The 22,878-nt window shown below is 43.9% G+C and overlaps 4 protein-coding genes across 6 annotated transcripts; 1 reads left to right on the plus strand and 3 right to left on the minus strand.

Annotated features, from left to right (window-relative positions):
* Position 1: 1 nt before the first annotated feature.
* spred3 (sprouty related EVH1 domain containing 3) lies at positions 2–4,327 on the minus strand. 2 transcript variants are annotated; one of them, XM_072392008.1, is made up of 6 exons: positions 4,173–4,327; positions 2,454–2,613; positions 2,130–2,298; positions 1,988–2,049; positions 1,743–1,901; positions 2–1,449 (listed from the first exon to the last, which is right to left on the minus strand). In XM_072392008.1, the coding sequence occupies exons 1-6, from the start codon at positions 4,181–4,183 to the stop codon at positions 445–447; spliced, it is 1,566 nt and encodes a 521-aa protein (XP_072248109.1). In that variant the 5' UTR covers positions 4,184–4,327; the 3' UTR covers positions 2–444. The 2 variants fall into 2 exon arrangements, with proteins under 2 accessions (XP_072248109.1, XP_072248108.1); XM_072392007.1 differs by having other exon boundaries at positions 2,454–4,327.
* A 3,290-nt stretch (positions 4,328–7,617) lies between these two features.
* Positions 7,618–11,390, minus strand: psmd8 (proteasome 26S subunit, non-ATPase 8). Its single transcript, XM_072392011.1, has 7 exons — positions 11,196–11,390; positions 10,616–10,688; positions 10,426–10,528; positions 10,157–10,322; positions 9,198–9,298; positions 8,688–8,799; positions 7,618–8,404 (listed from the first exon to the last, which is right to left on the minus strand). Exons 1-7 carry the CDS (start codon positions 11,373–11,375, stop codon positions 8,267–8,269), a joined length of 873 nt encoding a protein of 290 aa, XP_072248112.1. The 5' UTR covers positions 11,376–11,390; the 3' UTR covers positions 7,618–8,266.
* Positions 11,381–13,902, plus strand: nup88 (nucleoporin 88). Its single transcript, XM_072392010.1, has one exon. It carries the CDS (start codon positions 11,413–11,415, stop codon positions 13,567–13,569), a length of 2,157 nt encoding a protein of 718 aa, XP_072248111.1. The 5' UTR covers positions 11,381–11,412; the 3' UTR covers positions 13,570–13,902.
* A 2,413-nt stretch (positions 13,903–16,315) lies between these two features.
* On the minus strand, positions 16,316–22,401 carry ehd2b (EH-domain containing 2b). 2 transcript variants are annotated; one of them, XM_072392012.1, is made up of 7 exons: positions 22,353–22,401; positions 20,793–21,253; positions 20,497–20,673; positions 19,414–19,529; positions 18,034–18,446; positions 17,752–17,916; positions 16,316–17,626 (listed from the first exon to the last, which is right to left on the minus strand). In XM_072392012.1, exons 2-7 carry the CDS (start codon positions 21,011–21,013, stop codon positions 17,078–17,080), a joined length of 1,641 nt encoding a protein of 546 aa, XP_072248113.1. In that variant the 5' UTR covers positions 21,014–21,253; positions 22,353–22,401; the 3' UTR covers positions 16,316–17,077. The 2 variants fall into 2 exon arrangements, with proteins under 2 accessions (XP_072248113.1, XP_072248114.1); XM_072392013.1 differs by lacking the exon at positions 22,353–22,401 and having other exon boundaries at positions 19,432–19,529; positions 20,793–21,610.
* Positions 22,402–22,878: the final 477 nt, after the last annotated feature.

The following is a 22,878-nucleotide window of genomic DNA, read 5'->3' on the forward strand; positions in this document are numbered from 1 at the left end:
CTTTCTTTTTTTTTTTCTTTTTTTTTTTTTTTAGATTTTCCTTCTAAATAAAAAACGAAACAAACGGACATTTGAAACAGTGTACACATCATTGTTGCCTCTGCCACCCTGTTTCTGTGATACAGTCACTGACAGCTAACTCTAGATCAGCCGTCCCTCAGTAAATCCACGATGAAGGCTCCAGGTGACTCCCACAGAGCCTGGTCTGAGTGCAGCGCACCGGCAGCAGGCATGGACCAGTGAGGAAGGCCCCAGGTTGAAAAGAGAAAGAGCTGAATGCAGTGGAAGGCTATGGGGCTTCGGAGGGCCACGTCAGAGGTCTGGGTCTGCTGAGAGCTCTGTTCCACCTGCTAAATACCACCTCCTCCATCACCACAGAGGCTCTCGTCTCTTGATACCCGAACCCCTTTGTCCAGGGAACCCCTCCCACCCCGTAGCCTGGCCTCATCGGACCGCTTTGTGCTTTCCCCCACAGCAGCCACACCTCTCCCCACATCGCAGGCAGGCGCGCAAAGGCAGGTAGCAGCACATGCAGGGCACGAAGAGTGACAGGGCCACGAGGGCCAACCAGCGGGCACAGCAAAGGGGGTGCGGGTGGCCCCCCAAAGAGTCATCACAAGAACAAGGCTCCCAGAACTCTCCCTCAGAGTCCGACATGCAGTGGTAGAGCAGACTTTCTGCGCACCACACACAGGTCCACTGGCGCAGGCAGTGCAGGGCCGGGTCCGGGGCATCTCTGCAGCGGCCCCGCCCATTCTCCGAAGCTCTGAAAACAGAGCGGCAGTACACACAGCGAGATGAGCATGACGATGAAGCCTGAGGACACGGACTGTCATCATCAGGAGAAATGACCCCCGGGTCACTGCTGCTGCTGGCCCCTCCTCCTCTCTTACGAGTCCGCGAACGAGGCGTGGCCAGTGAGGTGTGGATGCAGCAGGGAGAGGGCGAGCCTTTGCCCGTCTCCTGGGGTGAGCCAGCACCTGATGACACTCCTGACACCGCGTTGGGCATGGACATACAGGTAGGAGATGACGAGGACAGACGCTGGGAGGCTTTACTGTCCAGGCTCACAGTCACCTCACAGCCTGCGGTCCCCACCCCTGCCAGCTCCTTCTCAAAGCGAACCACGCACAGCTCTGACTTGTCCTGCAGGCTCCCTCCGCCACCAACAACCACACCCCCCGTCAGCCCCCCAACCATAGTCCTTGTTGCCCCGTCGCGTCTGTAATCCCCATAACCTTGAGAACCCCACAGATCTTTGCAAGGGTCCACACTGCGCAGGTCTCCCTCTTCCAGCAGCGAAATAGTGGGCGACAGGGGGGACAGAGGTGATGAGGCTGGGGGACCCACAGGAGGAGTAGGTGGAGCAGGGGGTGGGGGTGGAGGCGCAGGGGGATTCAACACAGTTGTCATTTGTGAGAGCTGGTGCTGTCCCGGCCTGGTGTGGATCTGTGGAGAGGGTGTAGGATTACAAAGTGAGTCTGGAACAGCGTGTACTGTGGCAGCGGATACAAGACATGGAGAACCTAAATATTGACTAAATGTCGCTCTACAGCAGATTATTTTGATTTTAAAACGACTCGGATGTAGATCTGGACTTGAGGGTCAACTTTCATGATTTTTTTTAAATTTTATAAAATCAAACTACTTTTGGTGGGAACCCCTCACAAGAAATAAGTTGAGAATGAAATCATGATGTGTGTAGTTGGAGTGGAGGGTTGTTGGGGTAACCCTAACCCTACCTGGGCAGGTGTGTGAGTGGTGACAGCATGGCTGGATCCAAAGCTAAACTCCTCTGGCCGCACGAAACAGGTAGACGAGGACTCGCTGGTCACTATGGTGATGGGTTTGGGAAGCATCTCCTTTCTGCTGTTGGATGAAGACTCGCTTCCTGTATGGGACTGACAGAGGTTAAATGTCACCCCATGTGTTTAAATAAAACAACAACTACTGCATGAGTAAATGCTGAAGCTGCTCAGATACTCACAGCTTGTCCGTCATCTTCAGTGTCGGCCTCTTCTGGCGTAGAGGATGAGGGCGAGTCAGAGCCTTGATGACATGAGAAGAAGAGATTCTAAAACCAGTATCAACAGAGCAATGAGATTCGTTTCTGGGTTATGTTTGTCTACCTCTGTCGAGCTTGTCTATGACAGTCTGCAGCCCTTTCTCAAAAGAGATGGCATCGGCGGGACTCTGGAATGTAAGGCCAAACTTTCGGTCCTCTACTCGCCAGTGATGGAAGATGGGAGTCACCTTGTTGTACACTAACCCCCTCTGCACAGCACACTCCAACACCGGCTGAACACACAAACATCAACATAAGAGGAAGGAAGATGAGCAAAGAGGAGGCTCTTCCTGCTGTAATGCCACCCCTCCTACATAACTACAGTCTTTAGGTGGTGTTGACAAGCAACGTGGCACCAAAGACAGCCATAACACACGCACACACTCACTGCTCGATCTCGCAGCCGTTCTCCGCGTATGATGTATTCTCTCCGCCCCCTGCCGTCCTGACTCCGCCCCTTACATATGACCACATGACTGAGGCCGCCACGTCCAAGGGGCACCCAACCGAAGTCATCACGTGTCATCACCACGGCACGAACACGCACACTGTCAGGGAAACCAAGATTAAACAACGTCATAACAGACACACACACACACATGTACTTACACAGTCATTCAGCCGGGAGGAAGAATCCAGATCCAGTTCTTTGATGCACAAATGCAGCTCGGATTTTTGTGTGAATGGAAGTGCAACATGGTGAAATTCACACAAAGAGCACAATGCTGACAGCCTGGCCTGGATGGCGCTGCAACATGACAGCTCAAAGGCCTATCATGCACTTATAGTCAAGGCGATTTGTCACGTGACAGAGGTAAATTTGACGCGTTATTCTGCTAAGAGTCAGTTAAAAAAAATCAGCATACCAAGGCTGGGTGGAAGGTTTGAGCTATATGGGCTGAGAGTTAAGGAACAACGGAGCAATCTGATAGAAAGAAAGCCAACGTTGAGGAGGAGAGAAATAGCCAAATGGGAGGAGGGAGGAAGAATGAGTGTTTCCCACATAGACGTATCAATGAACGCACCCATTCGCCATCAGAGGCCCCGGCATTCTTGCCAAAATAGAAATAAAACAAGCTGCCTTTACCATCGGCTGCATGATTCAGCCCCGCAATTCGGTATGTGCATGTAATGCATGCACATCAGCATCCTTTTTTATTATTTTCACATCACACTGGATCTCTATTATTGCAATTATTTCCCTCTTTTCTTCATTCCGCCCCTGCTGCGCGCACTCATTAACACACCCCGATAATATGTTATATTTTTTATGAATGGGACGGAACAAGACTGGATGTGACTTCGCAGTGCGCGTTATGTATTTCACCGGAATGTGTTTTAGGGCCTAAGTACAATGAAACCGCGCGTGGAGAAGAAAAAAATGGGGAAGGTGAGAGGAAAAAAGAAAAGAAAAGAACGAGTGGGTGAGAGGATGGAGAGGAAACGAGAAATGGGGGGAGGGGGCGATTAGAAAAGGGAAGAAGGAGAGGAGGGGTGAGGAAGAGGGACAGCGAGAGAGGGAGAGAAAAATCACATTTCATTCATAAAGTTTGGCTTTAAAAATCATAATGAAACCCCGAGACACGTTGATAAAAATCACAACGCCTCCATCCCTCCCTCATTTTACTGTAGCCTTGTCCTGAATGACGCGATGCTGGCCTCAAACTCGCCATATTTCGCCCCCCACCCCCCCATACATTTTACACACTGACTGATTTCGTGATTGTTTTTACCAATCGCTAACCACGCATTTGAATTGTTGCAATGTTCCAGGTGTTTTCAAATACGTGTATTCGTGTTCATTCTTAATTCTGTGCGTGTATACTGAGTGCCAGTCATCTAAAAACACTGCTCCACATGGATGTGGCTTTACATTTATCACATATTGGCATGGATATATCGGAAATGGGGTGTATGCTGTTGATTCAAGACTACGTAATGGTGTTTTTATTCTCGGCAGCCTGCTAAGCTGTAGAGCACCGACTGTGATAACAGTCCATGTTACTGGATTGGTGTAACATTGATGGTGGTGGCGTTCTTTCTATCCGTTTTGGCAGATTGCTGAATATATATGTGCAGTGTTAAAAATGAAAATGTAAGGACTTACTCGCCCTCCATGGCTCGGTGTTGCCCGCCGCTTGCAGCAGCCCACCCCAGGGTCTCCTCTCTCCCTCTTTTTATCCTCCTTTCAGGAAACACTCAGACTCATACACATCCTCTCTCCATCTGCTCTCATTTTTCTAATCTTCCTCTCTCTTCCTCCGGCTCACTTTCTCTCCACCTTGATGTCGTTTCGGTGTATCAGGATAGGCTTGAGGTTGCAGCAGCCATTTTCCGCTGGCAGCATCCTCCCTCTCTCCCTCCCTCCCTTATTCCTCCTCTCACTCCACCTGCCCTGTGCCAGCACATCCGCACTAATCATTGACAGCATCGCGGCTTTAGGTGGGCCATAGGGTTTGTCGGTGTACCCATGCGATTTTAAATGATTGAAATCCGTGCTAAGGTGCCATTACATTCATTCTTGTAGGTGGTGAATGAAAATCCGGGAAAACATCAATGACCTCTGCTTTATCCTTTCATAAATACTGAGGGAAGATTTTCTGTGTAAAGGTAGAATTATCATAGAGTTGCTCTACTTTGCACATTTAAATGCATCAATTGGAGATTTTTTTCTGGCGTAATAAGTATCATTTTGCCATTATGTACTTTATATATTCTTTTACAGTGTAAAACATTCAGTTGCAAATCAAATTAAGGAAAACTCTTCCCATCTACAACAAACTCAAACCGCTTCAGCACCACGGACAGCAACTGTTCCCGAAAAGCCTTTCAATTGCGCTATAATGCGGCTGCGCAAAGTTAGTTATGCGCAAAAGTCTTGAGCCACCCATAATTTCTTAAAACATTATCAGGGAAGCTGGAAATATAAATGGAAATACAGTATATTTTCAGTAAAAAAAAAAAAAGATAGTTTGTCCAGTTTTAACTAAAAAAAATCTAAAATCAATATCTGGTCTGAGCTCCTTTATTCTCCATCACAGCCTGAACCCTCTTAGACAAGCTTTCTGTCATTTCTTTAAGGAGTCTTCAGGAATAGTTCTCCAGGCTTATTGAAGGACATCCCAAAGCTCTTCTTTGGATGTTGGCTGCCTTCTGTTCCGCTCTTTGTCCAGATTATGCCACTGATTTTCAGTCCACTTCTTGTGTCATTTGGCATAGCTCAGCCTTTTCTCCCTGTTTCCCTTCCTTAAGAATGGCTTCTTGACAGCCACCCTTCCATGGAGACCATTTCTGATGAGGCTTGGACCAAGATGGATTTTTTCTTCTTTCTTAAGGACATCACTTTCAGATCCTGTTCATCTGTTGTAGATAGTTTTAAGGCCTGAAACTTCTTATTTTGTCCTCCACACACACTGCACACCATGCTGAGATATAAGTATAATTCCAGGAATTACCTTGTTAATGTAAAAATAGGTCACTGACACATAAAGGGTGATTTCTGAGCAACTAAACCTCATACCATCTGTGAAACCTGGTGGTATTGTGGTTTGGGCCTGCACAGCTTGTTGTCATTTAAGAGTAATGAATTCTGGATTATAACAGCAAATTTTATGATAAACTGTCAGGACATCTGTTCTGAACCTAAATTTAAAGAGAAAGTGGATCGAAACAACCCTCAGCACACAAGACGCTCTGCCAAATACTGGTTAAAATAGACTAAAGTTAAGGTTTATGAATAGCTAAGTCAAAGTCCTGACCTCAGTCCAATAGAAATGTTGTGGAAGAATCTGTAGGATGTAGTTCATGTGAGAAAACCCAACATCCAATATGTTCTGTAAATTTGGACCAAAAAGTCCTCAATCCTATGTTCAGGACTAACTGGTAGTTACTGGAAATGTTTTGTGAGTTAATATTACACAATTACTCACATTGGATACTAAAATCAGATTCACATGCTTTACTCACAGAGGGTTTCCAGTTTAACTGGGTTCTCTTATCTAATTTAGGCACTTAGAGAAAGACTATATTGTTTTAGGTCAAATATATTCAGAAATGTTTAAAATACTAAAACGTTAATACACTTTAAAGTGCAATAAACTTTCACATGAAGCATTAGTTATGTAACGTTAACCAGAAAGTTAATAGTGACGTGTAAATTAACCTTGAATGGGGGGGGTTGCTAACTTTAATGGTTAAAAATAGCTAACACGAGCTAACATTAGCTTCAGCAATTTATGTTTACGTTAGCCAACTTAACAAATCGCGCAGATAATATCAAGCTCAAACTTGTTAGTGTCGTACTTTGTCCTGGTTAAAGTTGTAGTTGGCGTCAGTTTGCAACGTTAGCCTCTACTGTCATCCAAATTTGAAAAATATGAAATATGTCATGCGAAAACACCAACAACTCGGACATCTACCTCAAAAGCCAATGTATAAGAATCGGTATTAGATCATTAATTATAATAATAATTTTTAAATGTAACACCAATATAATGATACTATCAGAGTAAAAATGTCTTCTCTTTTAGGGATATTAAGTACTTTAAAGCAGGTATTGTGGCATTTACAAAAGCAATTAAAGGTGAGCCTGTCTTGTTATCTTTAGAAATTCCATGACAATTTCAAGCCACTATATGTTTATCAATGGAGTTTGAATAGAATTACATTTTTTCCGTGTTTTTGCAAGATTGTGATTTTCAGACTACCCATTTAGAGTTTATTGCTGTAGAGCTTAATGAAAAGTATTTATAAAAAAAAAATATCCCAAGAGACTGAATTTATCTGGTAAATCAAGAAGTACCTGGAAATCTCAACCAGCACTGATCAAGGACTAATAGTTCTTAAGGGAACATAGTAATAGCTGTGAAGCACTGCTGATGAGGATGCTCCTTCTGTTAAAGCCGGTAAATATGGACAATGCATTCACAAGACTGAATATTTTACAGGACGGTCCAGATCAGGCGTCTCCATAAAAGAATAGACACATTTCAGTTCGCAGCAGGACTGCTGTGCATAGTTCAAAGATGTTCCCTTCAGTCCTAGACCGGCACAGGTGCTCTGCCCAGACACCCACGCTCAGACAGAAAGCAGGCGAGTTGATTTCTTAGCACATCATGTACAGACACTTTTTGATAAGCAGTAAAACTGCTGGAATAAAACCACCCTCCCCTATTTCAGTGCTTTTCTCAGCATTTTAAGATATTCTCTTTTGTTTTATGAATGAATATAACAGTACTTAAAGAGGCTGGCTCAATAATGCAAACGTGCATTTTATCCATGTCCACATATCATCAGATGAGTTCAGTAAAACATTCACGGCAGCAGATCAGAAAACTCAGAGTAAAATGCTTCCATTTGCTGGATGTTCAACTACCTGCATGATCCTGCTGAGATTTTGAGAGACTCCGGTGGAAGGAAGATATTCTCTTAAATTAGTATTAGCAATAATAATCAAAATTTAGACAATATTAAGCAATTGAAACTGGCTTGTTTCCTAGGGGAAAGCTAGAGTTGTAAAATAAAAGAAAAAGAGAGACAGTAACTGAAAAGTCTCATTTTCTGAATCATTTATTGCAGACAAAGAATTGTGTTATAAGATCAAGTGATTAACAAACAATCAAGGGAGGGAGTGGCTTTACGACCTAGAAAACACCAGCAAACTTTAATGGCAATTATTTCACTTTGGGATACAAAGCAAGGCAAAAACATTTCTGCAAGTGCTCTGCGAGTAAACTTTGTATACAAAAAATGTTGAGCTGAAGGACAACGGAAGTCACGGGCTGATAAGTTTAACTTTGTAGGTGTAGGTGCACAAAAAGAAAGAAGCCAGAAACAGCCAAAGTTTCTTAATGTACGAGTGAGGCCAATCTCTATGCTGTATGATAAAAAGATACATTTTAATATTGAACAGAGGCAATTTGAAGGAAATAATTACCACTGAAACCCTGAAATGTAGTCAATAAAGACAGATATCCTTATATAAAAAAAAGGGGGGGGGGACACAAAGACCTGCAGGTACTTTTAAGAAAATTGAAGGAATAAATGATTGATTTTTCATGTTTGGGGAATAAATCAACCACTCCGGCAATAAATGAAGTCACATCCCTTCGTGAAACAGTTTGAGCTGACTGGATGTGTGCTGGCTCTGTGGCGTGTTTGTCTGAGTGTGTCTGTACAGGGTTGAGTGTTCCTGGAGGCGGATTACACAATCATTTCCAGCTGTCGTGCGTATTCAATGACCTGTTGTGCCAACTCCGTGGAGGGGATGGTCACTTCTTCTGTCCGCTGCTGCTGACTGGTAAAAGAGTAATAGCCATCTGCGCTCTGAGTCCAGCCTCTCTGAAATTAAATGAGACAAACCATCAGCTTTGGTTGTGTGGCCATTTCTCCATTCAATTCCTTGAATTTAGAAACTTTTACCATTTAAGTCTTTTCATTTCATATTTCACAGCCCTGGAAATTCATACACGGTACATACAAACTACAAGCCCTTAAAATCTGAACTCTATCATATCTCAGAATCCACAAAGTGAAATGTGACTTAAAATGTAAACCAGTAAATGAATCAGTTCATCACTAACCTTGTAACTTACATTCAGCTTATTAATGAGGATACACTTACCTTCTTAGCATACTCAGTCATCTTCTTTGGGGAGCTGAAGAAGAGCACTCGGGTCGCTTCACTGAACTGGATCTGTTCATACGCTTTCTCTATGCAACCTGCAATCTCATCACTGCAAAAGAATAATAAGCTGGAGTTCAAACTCACGTTATCTTAAAAACAAAGAAAGAAAAACACAGCAATCCATCTTCATTTTGGTGGGAGGACATGTTTTTACTTTCATCCAAGTGAGAGAACAAGTAGGACAGCATGAGCCAACTGCTTTGTTGATGTGCTGTTACCCGACTCCAAACATCTTCCCAATGATTTAGGAGTAGTTCTTATTTATTGTCTTCAATTTGCTTTAGCCAATATTTTACATGGCAATAGTGTTCCATAAGACACAAAACATATTTATTCTAACATGGAAATAAAACAATTGTACAGGTTTAAAAGCAGCATATAAAAAGAACTGATGAAACAAAACCAGTCTATTGAATATAGTACACAGACTATCGTACTGATCCTTACCGAATTGTGTCAAGCAGAATATCTATAAAAAAGGTGTAGCTCTCAGCAGGGATGTTGCCTTTGGCAAGAAATACCTTGTTGTAGCTTCCCTCCATCAAGTACTGAAATAGCAAGAAAAATAATATTTTTTTCAAACAAAGAAATTATTAGTGGCACAGAATCTGAGGAAATGTTTTTGAAAGACAACTGTACCAGATAAGAGCACAAACACACATACAGCATATCTGCCAACCTCAGGCCAAAGTCAGAATAAAACTATTACAACCACACCAGTAATAGTCTGAAGAAGAATGCAGAGAATTAGGTGTGAACTTCCTCTATGTGTCCGTTCACTCATGCATTTTCACAGAGAAATATTCTCCACGTGAAATGCCTTCTTACCACTTTAAATATTCCAGAATACACGACTGGGTGCAAAAAGTATATAGAGGAAATCACAGTGCTTTATTTACAGCACATAAATAATAGTAGATGAGGCTCCATATCCGTAAACATGTTTTGCTGACATCAACACTGCATATATTTGGAGTCATCTTCAACATTGCAGAGTGATAGGATAGTATTACAGGTCAGCAGAAGAAAGGATAAAGAAATAACTTCTAAATGCTGCATTTGTATTAATGGAGATATTACTAAGTAGCTGGTTGGGTAATTCTAACAAGAAGTTAGGGGCAAATATTGCAGACATATACAGAACATCATAGTAATATTCATTGAAAGTAAACGATAATGATAGTAATTCCAGAGAGCCACAACAACTTGCACCCTATTCCTACTGCTGTAACAACATGAACTGAAAGCAAATCAGAGTGATTTGGTAACCTGAACCGACGTTTTACGGGTGATAATTCAAAATAATAAGCATCTGATCAGACACGTATACCACAAAGTATCACAAATAACTGATAATTGTAAATGAAAGATGTGTACAAATTTCGTACGAGAGAAAATTACAATACCTGCTCTAAAGAAACTGGATGCCTGATATATACATTGGTCTGAATATCCCGTGCACTCAGTCTCTCAAGTTCTGTGTGAAACTCAGACAGGCGGTTCTGTGAGAGCAGGAAGAGCAGGTTCAATCCAAGTAACTGGTGCATGTAGGCAGCTTCAGGCAGTTCATCCCTTAATGAAAAAGGTTTTTTAAAGAAAACAAGTGTTAGAGCAACCAAGCCAGTATTGTGTAACAAACCATCATGTGGCACAAAAGAGAAAAAATGGATTTTACTTGTAATCAAAGTAGTAACATTTCAGCTGGGCCATGTATCTCTCAAAGGATGGGATGTCCTTCTTGAGGATGCTCCACAAGGCTCCGATCTCAAGGACATCACCTAAAACAGACACAGATTGTTATGAGTGGATATCAGTTTTATTAGACAAACGGGTAACTGAAAATTGAATGGTTTCTTTGTACTTACGAGCTAAAATGAGCTGCTGCTTGGTGAGCGCTGGTCCACCAGTAGGTAAAAAATTCAGCTCCAGTAATGAAACCTGGAAAAATAATTTTGTGATTTCTAAGAGACTTTAAACTTTTAACTATGTCATAACAAAAAAAAATTAGAAAAAATACGATTCAGTCGAAGTTATCGTTAACTTCTCAACCGCTAACTCTCGAGTTTAGAAGTAATATAAATGTCATATTTACTTCTTATTTAATCCTTTAGGTTAAACTGACATTAGCAACAATAACTGACTTGTTTCCTGACTGTCCAAAGAGAAATTATAAAAATTAATGCACGAATATATAACCTGAACACTTACATACAGTTGGCATTTTTAAACAAGTATAGAAACTTTCAATTATTCTAAAATAAAAACCACTATTAGTACCCAAAGTTCTCTTAACGTTAACAAGTACTGTACACAGAGCGCTGGCCTAGCTACACTGAGTTAGCAATGTTAGCTTCATTTGCTAGTAGCGCTAGTGTTTTCAAATAGAAATAATTCCTGATTCAAGTTATACGATCAAAAAGTGGACAAACAGATATATTACTCTACCTTCAGTTTACTCAGAAGTTCTCCACATTTGCTTAGGTTTGGGTTTTTCTTGTTCCACTCCGCTTTGAGTGTCTCGTACAGCCCAGCAGTCTCTTTCAACGCCATGGTGATTCTGCAAAATGTACGACACCGGCCACCGTAATACGTTAAACTGCTGTCGTAAAACTCTTGTGTTGCCATGGATTGCCTCCTCTCCGATATTCGACAGTTGATCAAGATGGCGGCGTTCGGCGAAGAGCGGTGGCTAAATGATTTAGCAAACCATGCTGTGTTCAAAATAATAAGAGAGAAGCTGGATTTGGAATCCAAAGCAAATGACAAAGGGATCACTAAAAACCTAACGTTTTGTTTAGGTGGGGACTTCTTCGTGTGGGACGACGCGGACCGCGTGTTTTACACGACCAACTTGCGACAGTTGAACTCAGACGAGAGTCAAAGTAGCGGGAAGTATCAGACGTTGCTGTGCATCAACCCTCCTCTGTTCGAAGTGTGGCAGGTCGTGCTGAGCCCAACGCAGCACCACGTCGCGCTCATCGGGCAGCGGGGCGTCTCGGTTCTGGAGCTCCCTCAGCGTTGGGGAAAAAGGTCCGAGTTCGAGGGCGGACGGGACAAAATCAACTGCAGAACCATCCCAGTGGCGGAGCGCTTTTTCACCAGCTCACCATCCGTGAATCTGCGCCAGGCTGCTTGGTACCCCAGCGAGACCGATGAGCCCCATCTGGTTCTGCTCACATCCGACAACACAATTAGATTTTACGGCTTGAAGTCGCCGCAGACGCCGGCCAAAGTCCTGCCAGTGTCGCAGTCGGATGATGACAGCGTCCATCCCCCGGTCCGATCCTATGCAGCATCTCTTGGAGAAATAGCTGTGGCGTTTGACTTCGGGCCAGCTTCGCCCCCTCCTCGGCAGCTGGCAGCACAGAGGTTCAAAGAACAGCTGGTCTACCCTCTTTACATCCTCTATGAAAACGGCGAGACCTACGTGAGCTACACGTGCCTGGCGAATGGTGCGAGTCTAAGTAAACCCACCGGACCCCTCCCCATGTATCCTGCAGCAGAGGATAACTACGGCTACGATGCCTGTGCCATTCTGTGCTTGCCGTGTGTTCCTAGTATCCTGGTTATCGCCACAGAGACGGGGACACTGTATCACTGTGTGGTGCTGGAGTCTGAGGAGGAGGAAGAGTCTGGGGCGGTGGAAAAGTGGATCCGAGGCACAGACGCAGTGCCGGCTCTCTACGTGTTTGAATGTGTTGAGCTCGAGCTCACACTCAAAGTAGCCACCGGAGAGGACGAGGAGCCTCAGGAGTTAGATTTCACCTGTCCGATCAGACTGCATAGAGACCCTCTGTGTCAGCACAGGTTTCACTGCACCCATGAGGCAGGAGTGCACAGTGTGGGGCTGATTTGGGTCAATAAGCTGCAGAATTTCCTACAGTCTAATGAGGAGGACAAAGACAGTCTCCAGGAGCTGGCAGCTGAGAAGCGCTGCATTGTTGAGCACATTGTGTGTACCAGACCACTGCAGACCAGTCAATCAGCTCCTGTTCTTGGCTTTTTGATAGTGTCCGACCTTTCCTTGGGTGCCACCATGATCTGCATCACCAGCACCTACGAGTGTATCATATTGCCCCTGCTGAGCTCCATTCGACCTCCCTCCCCTCCGCTGCTCTGTTCCCACCCAGGCCCAAGCTTCGCCAGCTCCCCTCTGCGTGGGCTGGCCGAAGACTCCTTCGAGCAACACATTCGCAACATACTGGCACGGAGTTCCACCAATCCTCTTGTTCTTAAGGCTGGGGACAAGAACACATCCCCACCTCCTCCAGAGTGTCTGCAGCTCCTCAGCAGAGCCACACAGGTCTTCCGTGAGGAGTACATTCTGAAGCAGGACATGGCCCGCGAAGAGATGCAAAGGAGGGTAAAACTACTAACAGGCCAGAAGAACAAACAGCTGGAGGAGTTGACTCTGTGCAGGGAGGAGAAGAAGAGTTTAAGAGAGGCGGCGGAAAGACTGGCTGACAAGTATGAAGATGCTAAGTATCGTCAGGAAGCCATTACGAACAGGGTAAAAAAGGTTCTGTGCAGCCTGCAAAGCCAACTGCCCATACTGTCAAACAGCGAAAAGGATATGAAAAAGGAGCTGCAGACCATCAGCGACCAACTGAAACACCTGGACAACTGTATCAGGCAGGTGAAAATGAAGACCGAATACCAGAAGACGCAAGTGGATAAAGATGTGCCTGCAGCCAAGACGACGGTCTCACTCAACGCCCAACAGAAGAGGGTTGTTCAGGACGTCCTCAAGGAGCAGGGACAGCAAATTGGTGACATGATGAAGCAAATCAAAGACATAAAAAACCACTTTAATTTTTAAGCACTTCAGAAGTTCCTCAAATCTTTTGTTGGGAAAATATTTCAAGTTTTCTGTCAGTTTTTGAATTGGCTTTTTCTTTCTTTTTTTCTCTTCTACAGTAAATGTTATTTTCTGCGACTTTGTGGAGTGGGTTTCTGAACCGAGAGATATTTTACACACACGCATATAAGTTTACTTTTGATAAAACTACAAATGGTTTCTTAAAAGAATATATGTGTATGCTTTGAACTCCTCGTAGGTTTGAGTCACTGTGAGTCATGTAAGGATTAAAGCAGGATATTTTTGACACGGTTTGTTGACTTTTGGGATGAAAAATAAATTAGAAAGTTCTCTTGCTGATTTTACTCATTTATTTATCATCAACAGTACGTATCAACCAATTATTTGACAAGGTCTGAAGTGCCAGTGAATCTAAACTCGCAAAGATACACAGAATGAATTACAAGTCAGCCATTTTATCTTTAGCTTCTGCCAGTTATCACCTGGACTAAAATAGGTGCTGAGTTGGTGTGTTTCTTTTCTGGTGCATCAAATTTGGTCGAGTTGTTGAGAATTTTGAAGAGCAGGTTCAGTAAAATCAGAGCTGATGACTCATTGTTATACAGCGGATAGTAACACTGTGGTTTTGATTAGGTGGAAGTGAAAATGTCCATTTTAGCTGATGTTTTCTGATCTCATACTGGCTTGGTGATGGTGTTTTAAAAAGCACTTGCTTTTTATTTATTTTTACATGCATATGTACAGAAAAGTAAAGGTCATCTTCATATTTTAGATGAATAAACAGCTGGCTTCATTCATCCCAAAGCAAAATCAGGCTGTCGTCGTTTCCAGGTACGAAGTACAAATGCAGTATGGAAACACTGTAGAAATAGTGATAAAAATACAAGTAACAAAACTGAATTAAAACAAAAAGATAAGAAAAGAATGAAAATGTTGAGGGAGACAAAAACAGAATGAAGGTGCAACATGTACATAAAGATATATGAGAATGAGCATAAATTAGAGCAGATATTTTATTTCAGTGTAAGTGGCAAGAGCTTCCAGCTGAAGGTAAAGACAGACTGAAGATCCTGCGAAACCCTCATTTTCATCCCACCTGCTCCTTTAATGTGACGCCAAACACAACAGAGCTGCAGGTAAGCAGTGACGTGTCGTCTGACCTCATGAACTTATACCAGCACAAGTTTCTCATTTATTTCCTCAAAAATAATATTTACAAGGTTCAGCTGTTAACAGTGTGAGAATGTAGGAATAATCTGGAGTAAATTAATGGAGAATCGCACTCAAATGACGCAAACTTGTGTTGTATAAACTATGACATTTATCTGATATAAATTGTTTTATATTGATCGCTGTGATGTACTGCTTCAGAAACAAAGATTTGTGGGTCAGAACTGACCCTCCTCTTGATATCCAAATGTGCGTTACATCTTATTAGTTGTGGCTCAAATGAAGGCTCAGAAGACAGATCTGACTGTGATATTTCTTCTCATATACTCGGCTTCATTTTCACATCCTTTAATGTGTGCCAGTCTGCCATCTAGAGCTTGAATCTGCAACATACTGCAAGACGACCTGGAATCCAGCGTCCACCAGATGTCACCCCTCTGCAGAACTGATGGCCTCCGTTTTTCTTTCACCTAAAGTTTCCTTGTGAGGAATTCCCCACATAAACGCTCAGTGACGTATGAGGAGACCCCAGTTTTGTTGAGTAAGCTTCGTTGTTGGGGATCTCTGATGTTGCCGGGGTCATCCGCTGTAATCTGAGCCTGCTCCCTTCCCATCGCTTTGGCAGCGCTGCATCTTGATCTGAGCAACAAATATTTGAAGTGATTTATGACTAAGCATTGCCTAATTATGTAACAGGTGGGCATTGTTCAAACTGGCATGGGGGGGGGGGGGGGTTTCGTTCTCCTCTCTAATAAGGCGTTGTTAGAAGTGACTTTAAGATGCACAAAAAGAAAGAACAAATTAGGAGCTGTATGTTTTTAAAGTCCGTTCACTGAATTTAGACTTTCTTCACACAGTACCTCTGCTTTTCTGTCTCATTTATGCAGGCGAGGGTGCGGTGTTCTGCAGGTACTGCTCAGGGGAGCCTCCGCATAGAGGGATGTTGTTAGAGTCTTTCATAAAGGTACAGTGTTTAGATCCTGAGGAAACTTAGCGGACCCTAGGAAAGGAGATATTAATAACTCCTGGGCCGGCCCACCACATTCTTCACATGTGAGTCACTGTAAGCTTGAGAGCAGGGAGGGAAGGAAAGGGCTGGATTGCCTCTGTTTCTCATTTGTGTTTCTTTCCATGGAGGAGTAGAACAAGGAGGCGTTGAGGCCGCCCCTTTATAAGGAAACCTTGAAACGCACGCAGCTGAACATGGGACACACATTTAGGCTCATGCCGCAGTTTACGCAAAAACCACACAAGATGCAGAGGGAGTCTCATGAGAATGCAACTGCGAGACTAAACTGGGACGAGAGGAAACAAAGAGATCGCATATGTGTGTGTGTGTGTGAGGGAGACAGAGGCTTAAAAAAGGTTTCAGATGGCAGGAGTGAGAGGGAGCCTCGGAAAATGGTGGTATGGGGACTTGGCAGGGGAGAGAGTGAGTCACTGTTTATCTGGTCTGTCACCAAGAGACCAAGAGAGCGCGATAGAAAAGAAAATCTTGTTAAATGAAGTCCTAAATGAACTGCACTCGGCTCTTCGTTTTAGGTTTTGACACAAAAAAGTTTGCTGAAGAGACAAATCACAGTCAGGGAATTTTATTTGGTTACAAAAACAGTAAACATACGATCAGTTTGTGGAGCTGTGTACAGTAGTCAGTAATATGTCATTCTGTCTAGTTGAAAAGTTCATCTTGGCATGTTATGTTCTCTTATGCAACTGAGGTCTTGCTCCTACACATACAAAACAACAAGAGAAATTACAAAAATAATATATAAAGTACGCACAAAATGGTGGCATGTAAGGCATCAGAGTGAAATGCATTCGGGTTATTAGAGTTGTGACGCTACTTTAAGTAGAAAATACTATAAACACATCAGCTGAGCTGAGAAGGTCTTTGGCATGAAAAAAAAGCCATGGTCCAACTGAGCAAATTAACTCCAAGAGCAATAAAATCCAACCACTGATGGGATGTTAAATGTAAAGGTTTCAATACAGCGACGTGGAAAACTGCTGCCTTAAGAGGGTGGCAACCTTTATTCTCTTCTGCTCAGCAAACACAAGTAGATAGGCCAAACTTTTTAAAAGCTCATCATAAAAAAAGCAAATCTGAGGAGCCAAAGGGAAGAAGCAGCAGCGTGACTTCTTAATGCGCAGTCTTTAGCAGAAAGCCCTTAGAGTTAGAGTGATACCACACTTAAATACAGTATATTTAATTGTGCAAGAGTATTATCAGTCTCAGAGAAAAAGCTGTATGTACAACATTTTCTTGTGGGTCAGGGAGAAATAAGAGCAAATACAAACAGTAGCATAAGTGTGAGAGTAGGTGGACTCTGTGACATGTCTATGCGTCAGAACCCTTCTGTCTGCGTTTGGAAGGTGGGATCAGACGGTTGGGAAGCTCTGGTGGTAGACCGTGGCCGTCCAGCTTGACCTCAATCAGATGGCTGGCCAGGGCAAATTCCTCATCATCCAGCATGCCGTCGCGGTCGACATCTGACAGCTTCCAAATGCGGCCCAGCACAGAGTTGGGCAGGCGGGAGCTCACCATCCAGTCCTTAGCCTTGGTGCCGCTCAGCTTCCCCTCGTCGGGGGCGAGGTTATAGAAGATTTCATCATATTTGGGCTTGTCTTTGGTCACCACCCAGTCCTCCTCCTCCTCACAGCCCTCCCCGTTCGCCTCTGCGAAGGGATCACCCTCTGTGAAGGGTCCGACCCGGGTGCCCATGAAGGCACCGCCCTGCACACCTGGTTGATCACCCGCCTCCAGCTCCTCTTGCCGCAGGAGGGGCATCAGTTTGGCAATGTCAGAGGCGAGCAACTCGTCCAAGGCCGCCATCAGATTTGGCTTCAAGGTCTTGAACTTGCTGAAATCATGAACCATCAGTTGCTCCTTAAAAAATGGAACAATAATACAGTGTTAACCAGTTGTTTTCTGATCAAATCTATAATTGAATAAATGCAACCAAAAATCTTGCATCCAGATGCACCCCACGGGGAAGAATGCGTCACACTGACCTGCATCTTAGCACAATCTGGAAAGTCACCAGCAGAAATGTTGTGTTGCAGCTGGATCTTGGAGAAAATAACAGGCAGCTGATAGATCAGATTCTTCTTTTTATTGTCCTTCCTGAAGACAGAAGGCATCTCCTGCTTCAGATAGCTGATGATGTGAGCATGGACCTGGAGTAAAAGATGTTTTCATTATTTCACTGACACGAACTGAGCAAAGTAATGCCATCCTGTGAGTGATTACAACCACATGAGCGTGTCCCAAACACATTAGTCTCAGTTACCCACCCTGACCAGGCGAGCCCTCTTGACCAGGTCGTTGAGTTTGCGTAAAGCTGCATTGCGAGGAAGGTTTTGGATGTCAGCAAACAGATCCTCCTCCTCCAACTCAAACAGCTTACGGTTGTCTGCAACCAGCAGCGGCTCTGACCAGAAGGAGCCGATGTAGACCCGCAGGACCTCCGGGGTGCCGAACACCTTCCCCAGAGACCACATCAGAGCTCCGTACACTCGCATCAGCTGCTGGGTGCCCACCATGTCTGCTTTGTTGAGCACCACACGCAGCTTGTCCTCGTTGCCTTTCAGGGCACCGATGGCTTCGGAGAACTCATCGGATATCTCCAGCTTATGAGCATCAAACAGCAGGATGATGCGGTCCACGCGCTCTGCAAACCAGCGCAGCACAGCTGGGAAGTCATAGCCTGTTTGAGCAGAGCACGGAGAGATAACTAACACATCCAAAAAGCTAAGTTTGCAGCACACAGTGTAAAATAAAGGGAAGGAGAGAGAGAAGGTCAACACAGACACAAATCCTTCCTACCTCTGTTCTTCATTTGTCAAATTAGAATAGAATAGAATAGTCTTTATTGTCATTGTACGGGGTAGTACAACGAAATTCACAACAGCTCCGCTTTTACACATTAAGTTATAAGATATTTTGATCCAGTAGCCTAATAAAGTCCATGTTATCATATCAGAATCACTGCTAAAAGGGCCAGTTCACTCATGTTTTCCTGCCATAGAAACATAGATATTTGTTTCATTTTAAATTGGATCTCTAAACAGAATCAGAGAAACTGGGACATAGTTCATAAAAATATCTTTTGATGCAGAATTGTGAAAAAGCCCGTTTTCATTCCTACTGGAGTCCCAGACAACATTCCCTTTACCTCCATTTTTCTGTCTGTTTTCTGAAGCAGAGGAGGAAATGTTGCTGGTGGATGTTTTGAAATCTAAGCCAGTAAAAGTAAAAGTGTCTTCACAGTCACCACCGACAGAAAATAAAGAAATGTGTTTTTAATGATTTGGATGTACTGACTTTTTAAACTTGTTAGATGCTCATGCAGACTTATTTAATTAATGGGTTACTTGGAGCATGGTTAAATAGAGAATTGCTGTGAGATGACAGCGATGATGATGATGAGGGTAGTTATATCTCAACAGTACATTCCTCCAGATGTGCTGACAGAATTTTTTTACCGTCTCTGGTCTTGATTACAGTTGAAGGTTGCTCCATGTACTGCCGAGACGTTTCTTACCCTTCTGCCAAGTGTTATTGTGACAGAACAAACTGGCCCCATGAGTTAGCCAGGCGTGCCAAGGAGATGAGTTGGTGAGCTGATGATCAGGGAAGTGTGTCTCTGCAGGCCCCCCATGCCCTCTCCTTACCTTTGTTACTTCGCTCACCTCGGCTCACTCTCTGCTTGGCCCCGGATAAGATTCCCGGTGTGTCGATAATACTGATACTCTCCAGGACCTGGTTGGGCATCTGGGCACACTGGAATCTGGTATATCAATCAACAGGCGGGGTAAGAGTCGTGTCAAAGTTGATAAGGATCATTTTTGGTTGAAACAGTCAAAGGGAGGATGGAAATAGTCTTAAATTAAGTGGAAATAATCAACTTTCATCTAAAAAGCCAATGTTATCTAAACAGCAGATTGGATTTTTTGCACATCTCAACACATCCACCCCCCCACTGGAGCCCATTGTGTGCAAGCAGACCTTGCAGTGTTCTGGGCTTCCTGAGGGAAAATGACCATTACTGCCAGAATCAAACAATAAGGCCTGCTAACGATGTGTGGCTTAGAACAACAACACTACTTCCTGTAGTTTAAGAGCTTAACGAGCCCACCGGTTCCCAGAGCAGGAAGTCAACGCAAAAGGGGAGACGCAAATACGTTAACAAACACGCCCTGCTGATGGAAACAGGGAGCCTGCTGGAAAACTTGCATCTGCTGGTGACCACTTAACAGGAGGATTGTACGTTCATGTCACTTCTTCTGGCCCCGGCGGCCTTGTGCAAAACATAAGACCACTGTCGTGGTTTACATCAGTGGAAAAACATACGCAAAAATGTGGCAGCCCACTCAGGAAATACAGTGTCATACTCTTTTTTTTCTATGTCTTCAAGTATTTGCGTCTGACCCGAGGGGCTGCAGAGCCCTCTGACCTCATCTTTGAACTTGTGTACACTGCGGTTCTTGTCTGAGCCCATTAGCTTTCATCACCATGTCGGGTGATATCTCTCCCTTCCTCCATTTTTCCACAAATAAGGCAAGTGCCTCCTAAGTCTTGAAATTTGGCACAAGCACTTGAAATTCCAAAGAGCTAAAACAGTTTCCATAAACTTTCAGCCTCCTTCCCTGTATTCCCTCCTTTGACTCTCCCACAGTCTGTGTATGCTGATATCGAACTGGCACCCTCAGTGGAAACATTACACAACACCCTGAGAATAAAAGCCCTGCTCTCACCTGTTGAGGAAGGTGTTTCCAAATGGGTTGAGCTTGCGGAAAGGCTTGTTAGGGTCCACAATGAGGGCATTCCCTGGGATGACTCCCTCCACCTCCCCATGCATGATGGCAGTGAAGCAGTCAGTGGTGGGTTCAGGACCCACCCTGCTCCCAGGAATATCCTGCTCCAGTAGATACCTGTCAGTCACACGCACAACGTTTTATTTTCTTATTTCTGGTTGAATTCATTCAAAATTCAGCATTTAAATCAAATCTAAGAGGAATGAAATGAATGCTGCGCAGCTGTGGGGTCGTACTTGATGAACGTCGTCTTTCCAGTGGAGTACTGTCCCACAACCAGGACCATGGGCTTGTTGTCAAAATCTGCATCCTCTAGACTGGCAGAGTGGAAGTCATGGAAACCATAGTACTGCTCCAGAGGCAGCAGCTTCTTACGATACAGAGACTTCAGCCCTTCTGTCACAGTGCGGATCACCTCAGGCGCCTTCTTTACATTTTTTCGTCCCCAGCGTGACATTATGATTGAATAATGAGATAATGGCAAGCCTCTTTCAAAAACTAGTGTCAGTTATGTCTGTTTTTTGGAGCTGTATTTCCTGTGGCTTAACCTTTGGGTGCTTCCTGTATTTATGTGAAGGCTCCTCGCTTGTCCTTGAGACGTCTTCTGCACACACCAAGGGGAATGATAGGCTGAGGCTTTGTTTGAAGTAGGCTGTTTCAACTTTAAAGTAGCGTCCACGCTGGCAACCTTTAGCCCCTGAAATGTGGACAGGAAAAAAGAGCAGGTTAAGGTTAAAACAAATAGGGGAGGAAAGGAGATAATCAACAAAGTAAAAGGGATCTTTGTGTTCCCGCAGCTGGTGATCAAAGCCTGCCACAATTTAGAGTAAGGATGTGGAATCTAAAGCAAAAACTTCAGCCCACAGGAGTCTGCCAAGCATTGTCAGTCTACGCCTGGAAAAAGTTGGTGTTCATGCTGGAAAACTTGCAAACCCAACCCCGTGTCAGGATTTGCACAGGCACAGCTCATTTCTTTGCAGCGAAATGAGTAAGACATTCCTTTTATCCCCTGCAGTTCCTCTCAGTGGAACATGAAATACATGCACTACTTGTTCATGTGAGGAAATGACGTTTGGAGGGTAGCTTTTAGATGGAAAAACAAATTAAACCCCCGAGTAAAAGTCTTTTTTTGAAACCCTGTGGTCTATGTAAGGTTTAACTCCCAGAAGTAGACTAACACAAAAGCAGAAAGGTGAGATACGTGTCAGTAGGTGATAACTCATCTGTGGAGAGCTGTTTTGCAAACCCCATTTGAACTGGGTTCAAAAAAATCTGCCCAGAGGAGAACAGGCAGCACAGTCCTGACATGTCACAAGATCAGTGTAAGACGAATTCTTGTCAAAATGGCGAAGCAAAGGGAGACATTAAATGTTTCCATCACAAACAAAGGTTCTGTGCCAGCAAAGGAATAAAAGTTGATTTACGGGATTCCTGCGTGAGTCAGGGGCTTACTTAAGACTCTGGGATCAATTTCCAGAGTTTAAAGGATGGTGGAAAATGCCTTGTGGGTTTGTGCGCCACAATTGCAACAGAGGTTTGGATATGAAACAAGGAAAGAAATGTTTTAGCTATTGGAACAAGAATTAGAGGAATCATACTTTAATTAGTGAAATGTGGAAATACAGTAAAATGGAGAAACTTTCCTACGACATTGATTCGTCAGCTTCGATCGTTACAAACCACTTAAGCTCAGTTTTTTATCACAATCACAAATATAACAGAGTTCTATTCTAGCAATAATGCAATGGTGCTGTTATCATTCTAGTCATTTTCAGAGTTTGAAAAGCAATATTTACCAAGATAGTGTCGAGTCCTCTGTAAGCACCTTGTTCACTCCTTCTCAAAAGGGACACAAAAACTTCTTGCCGCTGCTACATGTATGGGTGCACCTCTGGCAGCAAATAGGAGCCCTCTGTGGAGCGTCAACACAGCTAGATTACAGAGGATCCTTCTTCTCCGGGGCTTAATACATCTCAGATGAGCTCCAAATCTGGCAACGGTCTTCAGTCTGCTTGCTGGAAGGCATACAAGTGCACCACACTGAGGCTAATTTTTCTCTCTCCTTGCTTGCTGCTTTTAGTTTAACAGACTCCTCTTGACGGGATGCCTGGCGATACTGTAGGCAGCAGTAACACTGTGCACAGGGCAGGGATGAGCTGAGCTGTGGCTGGAGGGCGTGGACCTAGAGGAGGGCTGTTGTGAATAAATAATTTGGTTGGAGTTGTTCCCTTTTTAAAATGGCAAAACAGCCTCATGCATATTTCAGATCATGTGACCGCTATGTTGCATTCTTCAGTGTTATCCAAGATTGTTTTAATTATT

Source organism: Leuresthes tenuis, unplaced genomic scaffold, assembly GCF_036924035.1.
Source record: "Leuresthes tenuis unplaced genomic scaffold, fLeuTen1.0.hap1 SCAF_9, whole genome shotgun sequence".
Classification (NCBI taxonomy): domain Eukaryota; kingdom Metazoa; phylum Chordata; class Actinopteri; order Atheriniformes; family Atherinopsidae; genus Leuresthes; species Leuresthes tenuis.